Here is a 23,257-nt window from a genome sequence, read left to right as displayed (position 1 = left end):
GTATAACACCCAGTAATACCCCTCTTACCTGTAATCTCCACTACATGGGGTATAATACCCAGTAATACCCCTCTTACCTGTAATATCACTACATGGGGTATAACACCCAGTAATACCCCTCTTACCTGTAATCTCCAGTACATGGGGTATAATACCCAGTAATACCCCTCTTACCTGTAATCTCCAGTACATGGTGTATAACACCCAGTAATACCCCTCTTACCTGTAATCTCCAGTACATGGGGTATAATAACCAGTAATACCCCTCTTACCTGTAATCTCCAGTACATGGGGTATAATACCCAGTAATACCCCTCTTACCTGTAATCTCCACTACATGGGGTATAATACCCAGTAATACCCCTCTTTCCTGTAATCTCCACTACATGGGGTATAACACCCAGTAATACCCCTCTTACCTGTAATATCACTACATGGGGTATAACACCCAGTAATACCCCTCTTACCTGTAATCTCCAGTACATGGGGTATAATACCCAGTAATACCCCTCTTACCTGTAATCTCCACTACATGGGGTATAATACCCAGTAATACCCCTCTTACCTGTAATCTCCACTACATGGGGTATAATACCCAGTAATACCCCTCTTACCTGTAATCTCCACTACATGGGGTATAATACCCAGTAATACCCCTCTTACCTGTAATCTCCAGTACATGGGGTATAACACCCAGTAATACCCCTCTTACCTGTAATCTCCAGTACATGGGGTATAATACCCAGTAATACCCCTCTTACCTGTAATCTCCAGCCGGTATTCCCGGGTCTCCTCACTGATTGGGTTTGTGATCCGGACACGGAGTCTCCTCCCGGCATCGTCTCTCTGGGCGCTCGGGATAATCATTGTCCTATTGTCATCTATCAGCCGGTACCGGTCCGGGAGACGACCCCCGACCACATCCCAGGTCACCGCCGCCTCCTCTCCAGTGAACTGGACACTCACAGCAATGTTCTGACCCAGAAGGATGGAGGTTCTGGTTCTGCTGGAGTTACTGGTTATGTTGGAGATGAGGACTGGATCTATAAGAATAAGGAGGAGGTCGGTCACTATCAGTCATGTGACATCAGTATAGACAGGAGTCTAGGTGCAGGGTATACAGGAGAATATTTCCCCTCCCTGTAGACCCTATTACTTATCCGCACCCCACTACAGGTTGTAGCTGTGACTGCTCACAGTGAAATCAATTAATTTGACCGATTTGCTCCTAGGTGAAGGACTGAGATTATTATCACAAAGGCACAATCAGTGTTACTTCTGGAAGGCGCTGGGTTCCCTTTACAAAGATAAAAGGCAACATAGAAAGATGGGATGTATAGAGATAAGTAGGGAGTAACAGATTGAGCATAGTGTGTAATGGGGGGGGGTTCTGATATTATGGTAGAAACACAAACATAGGGGCATAGAGAGAAGACGGGGGAGCACATAACTGAGAATCATCCAAATTTAGCCAAAACTGCCCTTCTAGTGGACGGAAAGTCAATATGGATATATACATGATAATATTATACTTTATTCTATAATAGAAACATCACAAAGAACTTCTCTTACAGGGAGACCCGATAATGTTACAGGGGAAGGTACTACATTTATTCTTAAACACACCATAAAAACTTGGTATAAGGTCGACTTTTACCAACACATATGAGGCACTGCCATGGGGACGACACTCACCCCTTGCTGTGCACATCTTTATAGCTCACATTATATTCCCCAGTGGACATTTTCAGGTCTTCTAGCGATATTATTTATAAGGAAAAGTCACCAATTCTTTACCAATTGTAACCAAGTAATTTCAAGTAATTTCTTACACCATCAAGTTTTAGTTCACTTTCATGATCCTTATATATTTACAACGGGAAAGGGGGGTAAGTAGCTGAAAGTTACCATATAGAGACAATGGAGTCCCCAGAGCTCCAGGAGGACACGGAGGTATAACGATTGGGGGATTTAGTTCTGGCCCATCCCTGGTTCTGATTTACGAAAAATGAAGGAGAGAGGTTGTAGGTGGGAATACAAAAAGCTGAACTTCTCTCATGGAAGACATAATAGCATCTATCTATGGATACAGTCAGCACGTGCAGAGAACTACAAGCCACAGCAAAACCGTGTTGTGTGTAGGAGCTACAGACTGGATTAAAAGGACAGTTAGACAATTATTTAGGATTCGCTCTGTGGAACTACCTGTAACACAACAACTTGCACGGCCATCGGTTATTCATCAGTGTCACGGGTGCTCCCACGACCCGTGCCCCTAATGCCCCACCAGCGCCTGTGCCACTCACTTGTTCCCGATCCTCTTCCGGCGGCTGTGTGCGCGCGTCCCCGACTCCTATGGCCATTACAGGATATAGTTAAAAGCCGGCCTCTCCCAGCATTCCCTGCCGGATCTTCGTGCTCTATACCGTAGAAAAATCTTGTACCCGTGCCTTGTGCCTGTTTGTTGATTCCCCGTTGTGATCCCGGTTCTGTGTTTCACTTCCATCCTGTTCTACCTGCCTTGACTTATCGCTACGTCCCCGACTCAGATTTTGTGCTGCCCGTCCTGAGCTCCTGCCTGTCCCCGACTACGATTCTGCCTAATGTCTGTGTTCCTCGCCTTGGCTGCCACCACAGGGCAAAATCTCACCTGTGGAATGGCCTGGTGGTACCGCGCCACAGTAAGTCCACCCCACTTTGCGGCAGGGTCTGGTGAAAGCCAGTTCCCACTTAGATTCCGGTCCCAGGTGCCGGCTCACATCATCATCCGCGGTGGTCCAGGGGGTTCACTACCCCTGGAGCCTGACAATAGAATTTCTGCGCTGCTCACCATCCTGACTGCAGGTGATGGAGCGTTCATCACTCATGATATGGACGCGATGTGCTGCAGCCACAGCAGTCTCAGTGAATGTGAAGAGAAAACTCGTCTAATGGATGTCACCGACTATAACGAATCAGTCTGCAATGCATTTCCAAACCGCCATAAACCAGGGAGGGACATGAAACATTGCTGTGTACACGGGGCCTTATAGAGACTGAGGAGGCATGTCGGGGGAGACTGTGCCGGGTAAAAACTATTCATTTTATGGGTTGCAATTTGTAAGAACTGATCACCTTGTGCTGTAACATCCGAGTCTCCTTAAAGGGATAATGAAGATTCATTCTGGGCCTTTCAATTTTATATTGTGCCAGTAAAACAATCTGTATCCACCTTCCTCGCCCTTACCCAGTACAGTGATGTGGAACACTGTCAGGAACCTTCCTCCATTGCCATAAGACACCACATTATACACGCAGGAGTCGTCCGTCCTGGCGTCTGTCAGGGTCCAGCACCCGCTGCTCGGGTCCAGGTGGAGTCTGGAGTTGTAATTACTGTGCCACATACTATCACACCACAGCTCCAGAAGGCGACTCTCATCATCTCCACATTCTCTGTACAGCTCCAGGACCAGATCCGTGTCCGGACACTTCAGGCTGCAGTCAGTGATGTCTGATCCTCTCCGCACATAGACTCTGCCTGATGAGAGTGATAGTCCGGGCAGGATGATGATGATGATAACTGTGTAGACAGTAGAAAAGATGCGGATTTAAGGGATTATAACATGAATGTTTACCTGGTTTGATTCCTCCCATAAAAACATATTATGAGCCCCCCTGCTGGTATCTCTTATGCATCTGTCCATACAGTAAGGATGTATAGGTCACTGTATAGCTGGAGTGATCCTGGGGCGCAGGCTTGTAGTATGCTCAGTTATAGGAGCTTTGTCCTCACCAAGCGTCCATAGACTTCATAGGGCATTTCTGTTAGTATTTACCCCTGCACATAACACCGCCATATCACCATCATACTGCTCCACAGTGTGACACAAGAGTGGCAGCAACCATATCACACACAGAGCCTCACACCTCAGGGCCTTACCTCACAGTCCAGGCCCTATACTGATGGACGCTCCTCCATTACCTCACAGTCCAGGCACTATACTGATGGACGTCCTCCGTTATCTCACAGTCCAGGCCCTATACTGATGGACGCTCCTCCGTTACCTCACAGTCCAGGCCCTATACTGATGGACGCTCCTCCATTACCTCACAGTCCAGGCCCTATACTGATGGACGCTCCTCCATTACCTCACAGTCCAGGCCCTATACTGATGGACGCTCCCCTGTTACCTCACAGTCCAGGCCCTATACTGATGGACGCTCCTCCATTACCTCACAGTCCAGGCCCTATACTGATGGACGCTCCTCCGTTACCTCACAGTCCAGGCTCTATACTGATGGACGTCCTCCGTTATCTCACAGTCCAGGCCCTATACTGATGGACGCTCCTCCATTACCTCACAGTCCAGGCACTATACTGATGGACGCTCCTCCGTTACCTCACAGTCCAGGCCCTATACTGATGGACGTCCCCTGTTACCTCACAGTCCAGGCCCTATACTGATGGACGCTCCTCCGTTACCTCACAGTCCAGGCCCTATACTGATGGACGCTCCCCCGTTACCTCACAGTCCAGGCTTTATACTGATGGACGCTCCTCCGTTACCTCACAGTCCAGGCCCTATACTGATGGACGCTCCTCCGTTACCTCACAGTCCAGGCCCTATACTGATGGACGCTCCTCCGTTACCTCACAGTCCAGGCCCTATACTGATGGACGCTCCTCCGTTACCTCACAGTCCAGGCCCTATACTGATGGACGCTCCTCCGTTACCTCACAGTCCAGGCCCTATACTGATGGACGCCCCCTGTTACCTCACAGTCCAGGCCCTATACTGATGGACGCTCCCCCGTTACCTCACAGTCCAGGCCCTATACTGATGGACGCTCCCTGTTACCTCACAGTCCAGGCCCTATACTGATGGATGCTCCCCCGTTACCTCACAGTCCAGGCCCTATACTGATGGACGCTCCCTGTTACCTCACAGTCCAGGCCCTATACTGATGGACGCTCCCCCGTTACCTCACAGTCCAGGCCCTATACTGATGGACGTCCCCTGTTACCTCACAGTCCAGGCCCTATACTGATGGACGCTCCTCCGTTACCTCACAGTCCAGGCCCTATACTGATGGACGCCCCCTGTTACCTCACAGTCCAGGCCCTATACTGATGGACGCTCCCCCGTTACCTCACAGTCCAGGCCCTATACTGATGGACGCTCCCTGTTACCTCACAGTCCAGGCCCTATACTGATGGATGCTCCCCCGTTACCTCACAGTCCAGGCCCTATACTGATGGACGCTCCCTGTTACCTCACAGTCCAGGCCCTATACTGATGGACGCTCCCCCGTTACCTCACAGTCCAGGCCCTATACTGATGGACGTCCCCTGTTACCTCACAGTCCAGGCCCTATACTGATGGACGCTCCTCCGTTACCTCACAGTCCAGGCCCTATACTGATGGACGCCCCCTGTTACCTCACAGTCCAGGCCTTATACTGATGGACGCTCCTCCGTTACCTCACAGTCCAGGCCCTATACTGATGGACGCTCCTCCGTTACCTCACAGCCCAGGCCCTATACTGATGGACGCCCCCTGTTACCTCACAGTCCAGGCCCTATACTGATGGACGCTCCCCCGTTACCTCACAGTCCAGGCCCTATACTGATGGACGCTCCCTGTTACCTCACAGTCCAGGCCCTATACTGATGGATGCTCCCCCGTTACCTCACAGTCCAGGCCCTATACTGATGGACGCTCCCTGTTACCTCACAGTCCAGGCCCTATACTGATGGACGCTCCCCCGTTACCTCACAGTCCAGGCCGTATACTGATGGACGCTCCCCCGTTACCTCACAGTCCAGGCCCTATACTGATGGACGCTCCCTGTTACCTCACAGTCCAGGCCCTATACTGATGGACGCTCCCTGTTACCTCACAGTCCAGGCCTTATACTGATGGACGCTCCCCCGTTACCTCACAGTCCAGGCACTATACTGATGGACGCTCCCTGTTACCTCACAGTCCAGGTCCTATACTGATGGATGCTCCTCCGTTACCTCACAGTCCAGGCCCTATACTGATGGACGCTCCCTGTTACCTCACAGTCCAGGCCCTATACTGATGGACGCCCCCTGTTACCTCACAGTCCAGGCCTTATACTGATGGACGCTCCTCCGTTACCTCACAGTCCAGGCCCTATACTGATGGACGCTCCCTGTTACCTCACAGTCCAGGCCCTATACTGATGGACGCTCCCTGTTACCTCACAGTCCAGGTCCTATACTGATGGATGCTCCTCCGTTACCTCACAGTCCAGGCCCTATACTGATGGACGCTCCCCAGTTACCTCACAGTCCAGGCCCTATACTGATGGACGCTCCCCCGTTACCTCACAGTCCAGGAATTATACTGATGGACGCTCCTCCATTACCTCACAGTCCAGGCCCTATACTGATGGACGCTCCCCAGTTACCTCACAGTCCAGGCCTTATACTGATGGATGTCCCCAGTTACCACACAGTCCAGGCCCTATACTGATGGACGCTCCCCAGTTACCTCACAGTCCAGGCCTTATACTGATGGACGCTCCCCCGTTACCTCACAGTCCAGGCCTTATACTGATGGACGTCCTCCGTTACCTCACAGTCCAGGTCCTATACTGATGGACGCTCCCCCGTTACCTCACAGTCCAGGCCTTATACTGATGGATGTCCCCAGTTACCACACAGTCCAGGCCCTATACTGATGGACGCTCCCCCGTTACCTCACAGTCCAGGCCCTATATTGATGGACGCTCCTCCGTTACCTCACAGTCCAGGCCCTATACTGATGGACACTCCTCCGTTACCTCACAGTCCAGGCCCTATACTGATGGACACTCACTGTTACCTCACAGTCCAGGCCCTATACTGATGGACGCCCCCCGTTACCTCACAGTCCAGGCCCTATACTGATGGACGCTCCCTGTTACCTCACAGTCCAGGTCCTATACTGATGGAAGTCCTCCGTTACCTCACAGTCCAGGCCCTATACTGATGGACGCTCCTCCATTACCTCACAGTCCAGGCCCTATACCAGTGATGGCTAACCTATGGCACGGGTGCCAGAGGTGGCACTCGGAGCCCTTTCTGTGGGCACTCAAGCCATCACCAGAGATGACTCCAGGTATCTTCCTGCAGTCCCAGACAGCCCAGGACTTGCTGTGCACAGAGCTATTTTAAAGTGACAGCTCAACCTGGGACTATTTTCTGCTTTATTGGTGTCCTCAGGTTCTGGTATCAATGAAAACTGTGACAGAGAAGGGAGTATAAATCACAAATTACATTTCTGTGTTGGCACTTTGCGATAAATAAGCGGGTCTTGGTTGTAGTTTGGGCACTCGGTCTCTAAAAGGTTCGCCATCACTGCCCTATACTGATGGATGCTCCTCCGTTACCTCACAGTCCAGGCCCTATACTGATGGACGCCCCCTGTTACCTCACAGTCCAGGCCTTATACTGATGGACGCTCCTCCGTTACCTCACAGTCCAGGCCCTATACTGATGGACGCTCCTCCGTTACCTCACAGTCCAGGCCCTATACTGATGGACGCCCCCTGTTACCTCACAGTCCAGGCCCTATACTGATGGACGCTCCCCCGTTACCTCACAGTCCAGACCCTATACTGATGGACGCTCCCTGTTACCTCACAGTCCAGGCCGTATACTGATGGATGCTCCCCCGTTACCTCACAGTCCAGGCCCTATACTGATGGACGCTCCCTGTTACCTCACAGTCCAGGCCCTATACTGATGGACGCTCCCCCGTTACCTCACAGTCCAGGCCGTATACTGATGGATGCTCCCCCGTTACCTCACAGTCCAGGCCCTATACTGATGGACGCTCCCTGTTACCTCACAGTCCAGGCCCTATACTGATGGACGCTCCCTGTTACCTCACAGTCCAGGCCTTATACTGATGGACGCTCCCCCGTTACCTCACAGTCCAGGCCCTATACTGATGGACGCTCCCTGTTACCTCACAGTCCAGGTCCTATACTGATGGATGCTCCTCCGTTACCTCACAGTCCAGGCCCTATACTGATGGACGCTCCCTGTTACCTCACAGTCCAGGCCCTATACTGATGGACGCCCCCTGTTACCTCACAGTCCAGGCCTTATACTGATGGACGCTCCTCCGTTACCTCACAGTCCAGGCCCTATACTGATGGACGCTCCCTGTTACCTCACAGTCCAGGCCCTATACTGATGGACGCTCCCCCGTTACCTCACAGTCCAGGCCCTATACTGATGGACGCTCCCTGTTACCTCACAGTCCAGGTCCTATACTGATGGATGCTCCTCCGTTACCTCACAGTCCAGGCCCTATACTGATGGACGCTCCCCAGTTACCTCACAGTCCAGGCCCTATACTGATGGACGCTCCCCCGTTACCTCACAGTCCAGGAATTATACTGATGGACGCTCCTCCATTACCTCACAGTCCAGGCCCTATACTGATGGACGCTCCCCAGTTACCTCACAGTCCAGGCCTTATACTGATGGATGTCCCCAGTTACCACACAGTCCAGGCCCTATACTGATGGACGCTCCCCAGTTACCTCACAGTCCAGGCCTTATACTGATGGACGCTCCCCCGTTACCTCACAGTCCAGGCCTTATACTGATGGACGTCCTCCGTTACCTCACAGTCCAGGTCCTATACTGATGGACGCTCCCCCGTTACCTCACAGTCCAGGCCTTATACTGATGGATGTCCCCAGTTACCACACAGTCCAGGCCCTATACTGATGGACGCTCCCCCGTTACCTCACAGTCCAGGACCTATACTGATGGACGTCCTCCGTTACCTCACAGTCCAGGCCCTATACTGATGGACACTCACTGTTACCTCACAGTCCAGGCCCTATACTGATGGACGCCCCCCGTTACCTCACAGTCCAGGCCCTATACTGATGGACGCTCCCTGTTACCTCACAGTCCAGGTCCTATACTGATGGAAGTCCTCCGTTACCTCACAGTCCAGGCCCTATACTGATGGACGCTCCTCCATTACCTCACAGTCCAGGCCCTATACCAGTGATGGCTAACCTATGGCACGGGTGCCAGAGGTGGCACTCGGAGCCCTTTCTGTGGGCACTCAGGCCATCACCAGAGATGACTCCAGGTATCTTCCTGCAGTCCCAGACAGCCCAGGACTTGCTGTGCACAGAGCTATTTTAAAGTGACAGCTCAACCTGGGACTATTTTCTGCTTTATTGGTGTCCTCAGGTGCTGGTATCAATGAAAACTGTGACAGAGAAGGGAGTATAAATCACAAATTACATTTCTGTGTTTGCACTTTGCGATAAATAAGCGGGTCTTGGTTGTAGTTTGGGCACTCGGTCTCTAAAAGGTTCGCCATCACTGCCCTATACTGATGGATGCTCCTCCGTTACCTCACAGTCCAGGCCCTATACTGATGGACGCTCCCTGTTACCTCACAGTCCAGGCCCTATACTGATTGAAGTCCTCCGTTACCTCACAGTCCAGGTCCTATACTGATGGAAGTCCTCCGTTACCTCACAGTCCAGGCCTTATACTGATGGACGCTCCCCCGTTACCTCACAGTCCAGGCCTTATACTGATGGAAGCTCCCCCGTTACCTCACAGTCCAGGCCTTATACTGATGGAAGCTCCCCCGTTACCTCACAGTCCAGGCCCTATACTGATGGACGCCCCCCGTTACCTCACAGTCCAGGCCTTATACTGATGGACGCTCCCCCGTTACCTCACAGTCCAGGCCTTATACTGATGGAAGCTCCCCCGTTACCTCACAGTCCAGGCCCTATACTGATGGACACTCTTCTGTAACCTCACAGTCCAGGCCCTATACTGATGGACGCTCCCCCATTACTTCACAGTCCAGGCCCTATACTGATGGACGCCCCCCGTTACATCACAGTCCAGGTCCTATACTGATGGACGTCCTCCGTTACCTCACAGTCCAGGCCCTATACTGATGGACGCTCCCCCGTTACCTCACAGTCCAGGCCCTATACTGATGGACGCTCCCCCGTTACCTCACAGTCCAGGCCCTATACTGATGGACGCTCCTCTGTAACCTCACAGTCCAGGCCCTATACTGATGGACGCTCCCCCGTTACCTCACAGTCCAGGCCCTATACTGATGGACGCTCCTCTGTAACCTCACAGTCCAGGCCCTATACTGATGGACACTCCTCCGTCACCTCACAGTCCAGACCCTATACTGATGGACACTCCTCCGTCACCTCACAGTCATGACCCTATACTGATGGACGCTCCCCCGTTACCTCACAGTCCAGGCCTTATACTGATGGAAGTCCTTCGTTATCTCACAGTCCAGGCCCTATACTGATGGACACTCCTCCGTCACCTCACAGTCCAGACCCTATACTGATGGACGCTCCTCCGTTACCTCACAGTCCAGACCCTATACTGATGGACGCTCCCCCGTTACCTCACAGTCCAGGCCTTATACTGATGGAAGTCCTTCGTTATCTCACAGTCCAGGCCCTATACTGATGGACACTCCTCCGTCACCTCACAGTCCAGACCCTATACTGATGGACGCTCCTCCGTTACCTCACAGTCCAGGCCTTATACTGATGGACACTCCCCCGTTACCTCACAGTCCAGGCCTTATACTGATGGACACTCCCCCGTTACCTCACAGTCCAGGCCCTATACTGATGGACGCTCCCCCGTTACCTCACAGTCCAGGCCCTATACTGATGGACACTCCCCCGTTACCTCACAGTCCAGGCCCTATACTGATGGACGCTCCCCCGTTACCTCACAGTCCAGGCCTTATACTGATGGACGCTCCTCCGTTACCTCACAGTCCAGGCCCTATACTGATGGAAGTCCTCCGTTATCTCACAGTCCAAGCCCTATACTGATGGACACTCCTCTGTAACCTCACAGTCCAAGCCCTATACTGATGGACGGTCCTCCATTACCTCACAGTCCAGGCCCTATACTGATGGACGGTCCTCCATTACCTCACAGTCCAGGCCCTATACTGATGGACACTCCTCCGTTACCTCACAGTCCAGGCCCTATACTGATGGAAGTCCTCCGTTATCTCACAGTCCAAGCTCTATACTGATGGATGCTCCTCCGTTATCTCACAGTCCAAGCCCTATACTGATGGACGTCCTCCGTTACCTCACAGTCCAGGCCCTATACTGAAGGAAGTCCTCCGTTATCTCACAGTCCAAGCCCTATACTGATGGACGCTCCTCCGTTACCTCACAGTCCAGGCCTTATACTGATGGACGCTCCTCCGTTACCTCACAGTCCAGGCCTTATACTGATGGACGCTCCCCTGTTACCTCACAGTCCAGGCCCTATACTGAAGGAAGTCCTCCGTTATCTCACGGTCCAAGCCCTATACTGATGGACGCTCCTCCGTTACCTCACAGTCCAGGCCCTATACTGAAGGAAGTCCTCCGTTATCTCACAGTCCAGGCCCTATACTGATGGACACTCCTCTGTAACCTCACAGTCCAGGCCCTATACTGATGGACGCTCCTCCGTTACCTCACAGTCCAGGCCCTATACTGATGGACGTCCTCCGTTATCTCACAGTCCAAGCCCTATACTGATGGACACTCCTCTGTAACCTCACAGTCCAGGCCCTATACTGATGGACGCTCCTCTGTTACCTCACAGTCCACGCCCTATACTGATGGACGCTCCTCCATTACCTCACAGTCCACGCCCTATACTGATGGACGTCCCCCCGTTACCTCACAGTCCAGGCCCTATACTGATGGACGCTCCCCCGTTACCTCACAGTCCAGGCCCTATACTGATGGACGCTCCTCCGTTACCTCACAGTCCAGGCCTTATACTGATGGACACTCCTCCATTACCTCACAGTCCAGGCCCTATACTGATGGACGCTCCCCCGTTACCTCACAGTCCAGGCCCTATACTGATGGACGCTCCTCCGTTACCTCACAGTCCAGGCCTTATACTGATGGACGCTCCTCCGTTACCTCACAGTCCAAGCCCTATACTGATGGACGCTCCTCCGTTACCTCACAGTCCAGGCCCTATACTGATGGACGCTCCTCCGTTACCTCACAGTCCAGGACCTATAATGATGGACGCTCCTCCGTTACCTCACAATCCAGGCCTTATACTGATGGACGTCCCCCGTTACCTCACAGTCCAGGCCTTATACTGATGGACGCTCCTCCGTTACCTTACAGTCCAGGCCTTATACTGATGGACGCTCCTCCGTTACCTCACAGTCCAGGCCCTATACTGATGGACACTCCTCCGTTACCTCACAGTCCAGGTCCTATACTGATGGACGTCCTCCGTTACCTCACAGTCCAGGCCTTATACAGATTGACGCTCCCTGTTACCTTACAGTATGAGACCATCACAGTAGATATTACTTAGGAGCTCCTCCTTAAATAACACATGGTAAAGGCCAATATATATTACAGAATATTGTTGCTTCTAAGTGATTTTACACCATAAGGACAGTGTAAAATGGCCTTCAGGGCACAGCCTATTTTGCGTCGCAAGATCAAGCACTTACATGCACCATGAAGAAGAAAGTGAACTCCTGGGACCTGAGCGGGGAAGCGACACATGCAGGATATCGGGTGCAGGATCTTAGTGACTCCACGCACAGTGCAATATACACGGACAATGCACTTACATGCACCAGGAAGAAGAAGGAGAACTCCGGGGACCTGAGCGGGGAAGCGACACATGCAGGATATCGGGTGCAGGATCTTAGTGACTCCCCGCACAGCGCATTATACACGGACAATGCACTTACATGCACCAGGAAGAAGAAGGTGAACTCCGGGGACCTGAGTGGGGAAGCGACACATGCAGGATATAGGGCGCAGGATCTTAGTGACTCCCCGCACAGCGCATTATACACGGACAATGCACTTACATGCACCAGGAAGAAGAAGGTGAACTCCGGGGACCTGAGCGGGGAAGCGACACATGCAGGATATCGGGGTAGGATCTTAGTGACTCCCCGCACAGCGCATTATACACGGACAATGCACTTACATGCACCAGGAAGAAGATGGTGAACTCCAGGGACCTGAGCGGGGAAGTGACACATGCAGGATATCGGGCGCACGATCTTAGTGACTCGCCGCACAGCACATTATACACGGACAATGCACTTACATGCACCAGGAAGAAGAAGGTGAACTCCAGGGACCTGAGCGGGGAAGCGACACATGCAGGATATCGGGTGCAGGATCTTAGTGACTCCTCGCACAGCGCATTATACATGGACAATGCACTTACATGCACCAGGAAGAAGAAGGTGAACTGCGGGGACCTGAGCGGGGAAGCGACACATGCAGGATATCGGGTGCACGATCTTAGTGACTCCCCGCACAGCGCATTATACATGGACAATGCACTTACATGCACCAGGAAGAAGAAGGTGAACTGCGGGGACCTGAGCGGGGAAGCGACACATGCAGGATATCGGGGTAGGATCTTAGTGACTCCCCGCACAGCGCATTATACATGGACAATGCACTTACATGCACCAGGAAGAAGAAGGAGAACTCCAGGGACCTGAGCGGGGAAGTGACACATGCAGGATATCGGGCACAGGATCTTAGTGACTCCCCGCACAGCGCATTATACACGGAAAATGCACTTACATGCACCAGGAAGAAGAAGGTGAACTCCGGGGACCTGAGCGGGGAAGCGACACATGCAGGATATCGGGCGCACGATCTTAGTGACTCCCCGCACAGCGCATTATACATGGACAATGCACTTACATGCACCAGGAAGAAGAAGGAGAACTCCAGGGACCTGAGCGGGGAAGTGACACATGCAGGATATCGGGCACAGGATCTTAGTGACTCCCCGCACAGCGCATTATACACGGAAAATGCACTTACATGCACCAGGAAGAAGAAGGTGAACTCCGGGGACCTGAGCGGGGAAGCGACACATGCAGGATATCGGGTGCAGGATCTTAGTGACTCCCCGCACAGCACATTATACACGGACAATGCACTTACATGCACCAGGAAGAAGAAGGTGAACTCCGGGGACCTGAGCGGGGAAGCGACACATGCAGGATATCGGGCGCACGATCTTAGTGACTCCCCGCACAGCGCATTATACACGGACAATGCACTTACATGCACCAGGAAGAAGAAGGTGAACTCCGGGGACCTGAGCAGGGAAGCGACACATGCAGGATATCGGGTGCAGGATCTTAGTGACTCCCCGCACAGCGCATTATACACGGACAATGCACTTACATGCACCAGGAAGAAGGCGAACTCCAGGGACCTGAGCGGGGAAGCGACACATGCAGGATATCAGATGCACGATCTTAGTGACTCCCCGCACAGCGCATTATACACGGACAATGCACTTACATGCACCAGGAAGAAGAAGGTGAACTCCAGGGACCTGAGCGGGGAAGTGACACATGCAGGATATCAGGCGCAGGATCTTAGTGACTCCCCGCACAGCGCATTATACACGGACAATGCACTTACATGCACCAGGAAGAAGAAGGTGAACTCCGGGGACCTGAGCGGGGAAGCGACACATGCAGGATATCGGGCGCACGATCTTAGTGACTCCCAGCACAGCGCATTATACACGGACAATGCACTTACATGCACCAGGAAGAAGAAGGTGAACTCCGGGGACCTGAGCGGGGAAGTGACACATGCAGGATATCGGGGGCAGGATCTTAGTGACTCCCCGCACAGCGCATTATACACGGACAATGCACTTACATGCACCAGGAAGAAGGCGACCTCCAGGGACCTGAGCGGGGAAGCGACACATGCAGGATATCGGGTGCACGATCTTAGTGACTCCCCGCACAGCGCATTATACACGGACAATGCACTGTGACCTCTTCCAGACGGGTAAGTAAATGTGCCCCATTGTGCTTTATGTCAGTGTCAAGTGTTAGTTGAGATGATTTATTTTTTTTAAGGTGAAATGTAGCAAACAAAAAAATTCTGCACTTTTTCTACTTAAAATTTTTTTTTTTTAGACCAACAATCTTACCGTCCAAATGACTTAATAAATAAAATGTACCATAGCTCTGCATTATATTGTGATACCTTTGTAAACATTAAATTATTCTAGGATATTAGCAGACTAACGATAGTAACAGCAATTTTCCACAAAAGTTTTGAAAACCGTGTTCATGGACTATTGCAACTAAGAAAGGGCTTTTAAAAGATCTTGCAATAAGAAACCATCACAAATGACTCCATTCTCAGAAATGTCCACATCCAGCTTTTCAAAACCACTTTTAGAAAGTTTGTTAATTCCTGTGAAACACCGAAAGGGTTAAAGCAAAATAGAAGTAAAATTTAGAAAAATATGGTTTTTCTAAAATTTTTTAAATTTACAATGGGTTGTAGGAAAAAACTCACCCCCCAATTTATTGCACAATTCCTCCTGAGCACGGAAATACCCCACACGTGGGTGTAAACTGCCTTTGGGGCATATAACAGGGCGCGTTCCACAATTATGGTAGATTTGAGCTAACAGAATAATGTAACCCCCATTAGTGAACCTTATTGAAACCAACCCCCAGAAAGCAGAAATTGTTCATCCAGGGGGATAATGAAAGCTTTTGGGGCTAGCAAAACCAAATCCAGGCAAAATCTATTTGCATATGTTGTGAAGAACACTTTTTCCTTCTGTATTCATCTGGGGGGGGGGGGGGGGGGATAATGAAATGTGGTTTTACATTCATTTTAGGTATAATATGAATTTGTAAATGGCCCACATTGCAATGAAATTTTTGTGTATGTTTGTTCAGGATCATATAAAGAAAAAAAAAAACAAAAATGACAAAATAAAACGAATATTCCAGGGAAGTATGGGAAGCGTGGAGGCAGTCTGATGCACAAGCCTGGCTTATCGGGGCAAGTGTCGCATTGATAATGCAGATCTCTGCCTGTTCCCTTTTTGTAGCACACACGGTATTTATTTTATGGCATCTGTTCTTTTCTGGGGGGGGGGGGGGGGGCGGGGGGGGTCTGATATGGGAAATGTTCTGGCGTGACTAGTATGGGATGTGCCTGATAGAGCAGTCAGACGCAGGAGACAAGCTACACTACAGGCTGGAAGCACTAAGTGCAAGCAAGGCTGGGTTTAAAGGGAACCTACCACCCCGATTCTACCTATAAAGGTAGAAGGGGTGGTAGGTGGATGGATGGGGCGTGAGGATAGACCTTTTTTGGGCTAATCCTCACGTCCCGGGTGTCTTTTACAAAACTTTATTGCAGCCATATGTAAATTTATTTATGCGGCTACTGGGGCGTGGAATAGCCGTACATGAGGCTGCTAGTCGCGGCTACTCCACGCCCCAGTAGCCACGTTACTCCGCCTACCATTTAATCTTCGTTGTGCAGCTCCTGGTAGCTGCGCGCCCTCGTCCCCTGCGTTCTGCACATGCGCAGAACGCAGGCCTTCGGCTGCGGCTCCGGAGTTACTGCGCATGCGCAGAAGGCCGCAGATGCTGGGGCACTCGGACGAGGAGTAAATGGTAGGCGGAGTAACGTGGCTACTGGGGCGTGGAGTAGCCGCGACTAGTAGTCTCATGTCCGGCTACTCCACGCCCCAGTAGCCGCATAAAAAAAATTTACATATTACTGCAATAAAGTTTTCTAAAAGACACCCGGGACGTGAGGATTAGCCCAAAAAAAGGGCTATCCTCACGTCCCATCCATCCACCTACCACCCATTCTACCTTTATAGGTAGAATCGGGTGGTAGGTTCCCTTTAAATAGGAAGTCCAATTATTGCTGGGTCAAGTTTGCTGACGGCCTCTTTGATTCCTCCTTTCTGTTCCACGGGCCACCGAAAGAGAGGGACACGTGTATAGAAATTACCTATGTAAAGGTGATAGTCTTTACCCAACAGGGGGAATAAAAGATCCCACACAATTTTACCGCTTGTGGTTAGGACAGGGGGGCATTTTGGTAGACAGTTCTGGGAGTCCTTTCCCTCAGATACGGAATTTGTAGCTTGTAAATATTAAGCTCTTTTGCTTGGCAAATATTGCCGAAATTTAAGGCTCTCTTTAAAGAGTACAAGTGACTCGTTGATGGTTTTGGGGGGTGTAAGCCTCCATAAATTTCTCATTAAAATGAGTAACTACTGGCCTAATGTTATATAATCGGTCTTGGGCGCGGTCACCAGGACACTGACTATTATCGCTGTAATGCAGAAACATTAACAGTGCCTCAAAACGTGGTCTTGTTATTACAGCCCTGTTGTCAGGCTCCAGGTGTGGTGGACCCACTGGATCGCCGCAGGTGATGACGTAAGCTCAGACCTGGGACCTGGGACTTTTAACAACTTCATGGAAATGGCTAGCACCAATAAGCGGTGCAACTGTGGCAAAAAGAGAAAATACAGGGGGCACCACTTCGCGTTCTCAAATTATCAGTCTCTGATGGTCAGACTTCTATGAGGAAGGTACAACGGACAGGGTAGTCCGGGATGGTGGTGCTCTGATTCTAGGACAATACATAGGATCGATATAAGGAACAGTAGAATGGCACTCACCCAAAACTTCTTTTTTCAATCCGGTTTATTGAGATATACTCACACAAGAATGGACATATCAAAAAACATGACGAAGGGAGGGATGGACGCAGGGTCGGACTGGCCCACCGGAGGACCGGAGGATCCTCCGGTGGGCCCTTGATACCTCTGCTGCGGCAGGGGCCGCCATCCCCATCGGGGGGCCCTGCCAGCAAGGTCGCGCTGGCCCACAGTATGCCCCTGATATCTCCGCTGCGGCAGGGGCCTCCATCCCCTGCTGAGGCCCCTGCCAGTGAGTAACAGCAGTGGTACTCGATGCGGCCATAAGCGGCCACTCGAGTACCACCTTTGAAGTAATTGCGTGGCCATTGCTGTGCGTGTGCGACGCGGCCTCTTCCTTTACCTGGCCCGCGTCGCACTATGACCTCTGATGCGCGGCAGCGTGATGATGCAATCAAGCTGCCGCGCGTCTTGTTCTTCACAGTTCCTCTGCTGCAGGGAGAAGAGGCGCGGAGGACGCGGGAGCGCTGCGACAGGTAAGTGAATTTTATTATTTTCCTCTACTAGACCAAATATATCATAGGGGGCCAGAGTAGCAAGGGAAAACATATAATAAGGGACTCCAAGGGGCCACTAGAAGACTATTTGCTAAAATGGAACTGGTTGCCAGAATATATAATTAATGGCCACTAGAGGAAATATACAGTATAGTAAGGGGGCACAATATATAATAAGGGGGGGGGGGGTGTTGTCATTGCACATATATAAAGGATAGGAGTAATAGTACTGTGCTGTGCCCATATATACAGGATAGGAGTAGTAGTACTGTGCTGTGCCCATATATACAGGATAGGAGTAGTAGTACTATGCTGTACTCATATATACAGGATAGGAGTAGTAGTACTGTGCTGTGCCCATATATACAGGATAGGAGTAGTAGTACTGTGCTGTGGCCATATATACAGGATAGGAGTAGTAGTACTGTGCTGTGCCTATATATACAGGATAGGAGTAGTAGTACTGTGCTGTATCCATATATACAGGATAGGAGTAGTAGTACTGTGCTGTGCCCATATATACAGGATAGGAGTAGTAGTACTGTGCTGTGCCCATATATACAGGATAGGAGTAGTAGTACTGTGCTGTGCCCATATATACAGGATAGGAGTAGTAGTACTGTGCCCTGCCCCTATATACAGGATAGGAGTAGTAGTACTGTGCTGTGCCCATATATACAGGATAGGAGTAGTAGTACTGTGCTGTGCCCATATATACAGGATAGGAGTAGTAGTACTGTGCCCTGCCCCTATATACAGGATAGGAGTAGTAGTACTGTGCTGTGCCCATATATACAGGATAGGAGTAGTAGTACTGTGCTGTGCCCATATATACAGGATAGGAGTAGTAGTACTGTGCTGTGCCCATATATACAGGATAGGAGTAGTAGTACTGTGCTGTGCCCATATATACAGGATAGGAGTAGTAGTACTGTGCCCATATATACAGGATAGGAGTAGTAGTACTGTGCTGTGCCCATATATACAGGATAGGAGTAGTAGTACTGTGCCAATATATGCCGAATAGGAGTTTTTATTAGGACTTTTTTATAAAATATTTCAATTTTTAGTTCAATTTAATTTATTAGGTGTATCATATTATTTACTCAGGGGTGTGCATGTAATATACAGTACTGAGGAGTCGCAATGTAATATTTGATTTATGGAGAGGGCACAGTATGGCTTTTGTTATGGGGGGCACAGTGTGGTCAGTTGTGTTGTGAGTGGTAAATATTATTTAGGAGCACAGTGTTGGACAGTGTTATCCAGGTGACATTGTGCTGTAGTGACGGTGTAATTTTTAGTTCCACAGTGTGGAGATGTGCCTCACAGAGATGAGGATATCTGGTGGAAGATTCTCCATTGATAAGAAAAAAATGGGAGAAGTTGTCCTGCAATTCAGTACCCAAAGGAGAAGACGTGTGAGTCTGGTAACTGTAATTACTGACTATTTTTATGCGGTGCAGAGAACATATGGAGAAGGTGAAGGGCTATAGGTAGTTATTCTTATTCGTAAGTTAGTGCTAAGCACAATACAGCCACTGTGAACTCCTGTCAAATGACGAATATTTCTAGGCAGCGGTATGGTGGGCCCCCAGAATAAATTTCTCTGGTGGGCCCCAGGCACCCCAGTCCGACCCTGGATGGACGTAGGGACTCACGATACAACAAGCATGCACCTTGTTGTATCGCGAGTCCCTACGTCCATCCCTCCCTTCGTCATGTTTTTTGATATGTCCATTCTTGTGTGAGTATATCTCAATAAACCGGATTGAAAAAAGAAGTTTTGGGTGAGTGCCATTCTACTGTTCCTTATACCAATAAGCGGTGCGTTTGCCCTTTAAATTTTCACGAGAGACGAGAAGTGCACACAGCCGCGGGAGCCGGAACAGGGACAGGCGAGTGGTGCGGGCGCTGTGCTGGCGGGGCATGGTCCAATACGTCACTTGACCAATATGACCGGATGCTCGGCTTTTAAACATTTTTTTTTTCTTTCTTCTGTGCGTTAGTGGGGCGTCCACTCTGGCTTCTGCATAATATGATACGGGGTCCCGGACAGAAACTGTTCTGCAGACAGATTTGTCTGTGTAACCATTAGGTCTGCAAATTTCTCTGTACATTTTTAATTTTTTTTAATCAAGTTCCTTCTACCCATCTGTATTAATATTTATTCCTGGGTTGAAACGGAATACTGGAATGCTGGGTCACTTGACTGCTTTGTGAAGTCTCATCACTGTCACCAGAGGAGGACATTAGAAAGCGTTCTTCATCTCTTGCAGTTTCTGTATCTGGACACATGTAGGCACAGGCCTAATCCCCAGAATACACCCGTTTAGCCATGCTTATATGCAGTGGCGTACCGATCTCGGTTGCAGCTGTTGCAAGTGTGACCAGGCCCATTGGACCGGGGGGGGCGGGGTGTTTTGGAGGTTCAGGGATAGGCCCGAGCCGCAGCACTCACATTCGCAGCCCGGGCCCTCCTGTAAAAGCTACACTTCAATAGCTGCCGGGGAAAGGGGGCGGTGATAGCTACTACTGCCCGCCCACCCAACATGCTTCCACGCCCCCCCGGACATGCGGCCAGGCCCAGCCCGCTCCGCCCACTTCACCAGCGGGCCGCCCTGGGAGTGGGTAATTATATTTAATAGTAAATGTATATGTGTATGCTGCGTATATGTATGTGTGTGTATGCTGCGTATATCTGTGTGTGTATACATATTGTCAATTGTATGTGTATATACTGTATGTGTGTATAAACGTATGAATGTGTAGACATGTGTAGGAGTGTACAAATGAATGTGATTGTATAAAGGGCTTCATTCAAAGGTCTGTTATGGGGCTCTGCCTAAGCTGGTTATGTCCCTGTGTGTTATGCATATGTGGTGTATATGTGGTTATGTCTGTGGAGTGTATATATGAAATATGTGTGACTGCAGGGACTTGTAAACTAAGCCCAAAATATTCAGGGTCTTGCCCCGAAAATTTTAAATCCTCGCAAAATTAAACCAGCCATCAATGGACACCACACCATGTTTCTTGTTGTGGGTATGTGGGGGGGGGGGGGGGGGGGACCAGCATTTATTTTTAGAGAAACAATTAATTAAATAATAAATAGAAAAAATGCAAAATAGTTGGGCAAAAACCTTTCACCCGAATGGCGTCAGCCGTCATGTGGGCCCCTTCATCTCGCCTTCGGGCATGTGAAAATCCACCAATGCTGTGACATCTGAAAGGAAGACGGAAAAAACAGCCGGAAACCGGAAAAAAACAAACAAAAAAAAAACTGTAAACAAAAATTAACCTGAGGGCAGAAAGAAAGAGGCCCCGCCACGTGCCCCCAATGCTTTTAAAACCACAGGGCGGGCCCCAATTAGCCCGCCCAATCCAGCCCCTTTTTGGGACCACCTAAAGAAGGGGCCAATCGCCTTTTTAGCCGCCTTCTGCACCATCACCAGAAATCCCCTACAGTCCCCAGCCCCTTCTCTATGCGATTTGGGGCTAAAGAATTCTGAAGAATTACACTCGGTATGGAGCCGGCATTGAGGGTTTAGGTGTATGGGGGCCCCGTTTCTAAGTTCCCAGCGGGGCCCACCAGGGTCTTGTTACGCCACTGCTTATATGTATATCATTTTAACAGCAAGACTAAAATTTCTATTTTTATTCTGCAACAAAAGAATCCACCAAAACTGACAGTGCAGGAAAGAGACTCCAAGTCTGAGTGTAGATGTAAGTATAGGTAATAATGTAGCCCTATAGTACTAAACTCAGGAAGGCTTTCTCTCCAGTAGAATGATCTGAAGATCCGGCAGGGGATGCTGGGAGTAGCCAGGCTATATAGCAGAGCTGTAAGGGACCTCCGACTGATTAGCGAGGGTACCCTCTGACTGGGGGCGGTATTGGTAACAGGGTACCTTGAAATGTGCGGTTGCACTTTAAGTGGGGGGTGCTTGCACTCCTCCGCTCTTGCTCCTCCCCTTCTCCTTTATAACTCCTCCCCCCTTTCCTTAGGCCTCTTCCTGTGCCTGAAGCAGTGATAGGTGAGCGAGTAAGGGTGTTTGTGTCCTGGGTCCATGCCAGGTATTTGTGATGGGCAACCAACTGTTAGAGGCTCTTAGAGCCCGCATACAACAGGAGGGTACCTGATGGTTAGCGGAGCTTTTTTCTCCCCCTGGGGTGAACTCACCAGCTACAGCTGCTGGGTTAGCTGGTCATGGGTGGTCATTATAGCTCTCCTTCTTCAGAGGATACTTCCTCTGTGTCACAGGATATGCCCCCATCTGCCCCTTTGCAGGCTGTAGCACTACCAGAGGAGTCACTACCACAGGCTAATGCTGGGCAGGTGGCGGTTCCCCCCTTGACCTCAGTAATATGGGCTACTTCCCCTCCCCCAGGTGGGATTGGGAAGACTTAAAATACCATTTCCTCCGGTTCCTTCATTTCCTATGCCCCTGGAATGTCAGCCAGTATCAGTATTGCCAGCCGCAGGAGGGGCAACAGGTCATCATCCTCGCCCGCCCGGGATGCCCGCAGGTGGACGTGCTGCGGCTCTGCGGTGTATTGCCATGGACATGAGAGCAGGGGTTCAAGGTCCTCGTGCCGGTCAAGAAGGTCCAGGTCGTCTAGATGGCGCTCCCCCTCATCCTCGGACGGTTCATCGGCGGTGCCTGGTAAACGTGGCCGTGTACGGCAAAAGCGGGACCGCAGTAGGTCTTCCAGGGGCGGCGGCCTGGTTTCAGCTCCGGTGGTTCCAGCAGTGAATGCGTCGCCAGCGGTTCCTCCTGGTGCAGCGGCTGGTGAGTTTACGTTTACCAATGCTTGGGTTGCTGGAGAGCAAGGGAATAATGTGGGGTCTGAGATTTTATTGTCATTGAAGCAATTGTTGAATAAATTCCCTGATTCAGCGGCACCGTCTCCAGTGCCTGCGCCTTTCCCCCCATGATGAGGATTTCCATAGGAGGTTATCTCTGAATTCGGATATGGGTTGGGGGGTGAAAGCCACTGATGTATGGCTTAGGCTGATGGTAGCACAAAAGCCTTCCTTTCAGTCTGCGGCCAGAGCCTCGGGGATGGTAGCCATCAAGCGCCTCAGGGCGTGTTGGTTGTTTAAGGAAGGGCATTGTAGATTCTTCAGCCTCTGTAAATATAAACATGAATGCTCGTCATGTGGGGGCTCTCACCCCTCAGTGCG

The 23,257-nt window shown here is 50.6% G+C and overlaps 1 protein-coding gene across 1 annotated transcript in view; it reads right to left on the bottom strand.

Annotated features, from left to right (window-relative positions):
- Nucleotides 1-698: 698 nt before the first annotated feature.
- Nucleotides 699-23,257, bottom strand: part of LOC140108409 (uncharacterized) — a 65,614-nt gene continuing 43,055 nt past the window's right edge. The window contains exons 2-3 of the mRNA XM_072131719.1: nucleotides 3,227-3,559; nucleotides 699-1,043 (exon numbers count right to left, since the gene is read on the bottom strand). Of these exons, the coding sequence (XP_071987820.1) occupies nucleotides 709-1,043; nucleotides 3,227-3,559 (668 nt within the window). The 3' untranslated portion in view covers nucleotides 699-708. The remainder of the gene's footprint in view (nucleotides 1,044-3,226; nucleotides 3,560-23,257) is intronic.

Source organism: Engystomops pustulosus, unplaced genomic scaffold, assembly GCF_040894005.1.
Source record: "Engystomops pustulosus unplaced genomic scaffold, aEngPut4.maternal MAT_SCAFFOLD_127, whole genome shotgun sequence".
NCBI classification, from domain to species: Eukaryota; Metazoa; Chordata; class Amphibia; order Anura; family Leptodactylidae; genus Engystomops; species Engystomops pustulosus.
The sequence above is the reverse complement of the archived record's forward strand: the minus strand, read 5'-3'. Positions and strand labels throughout refer to the sequence as shown.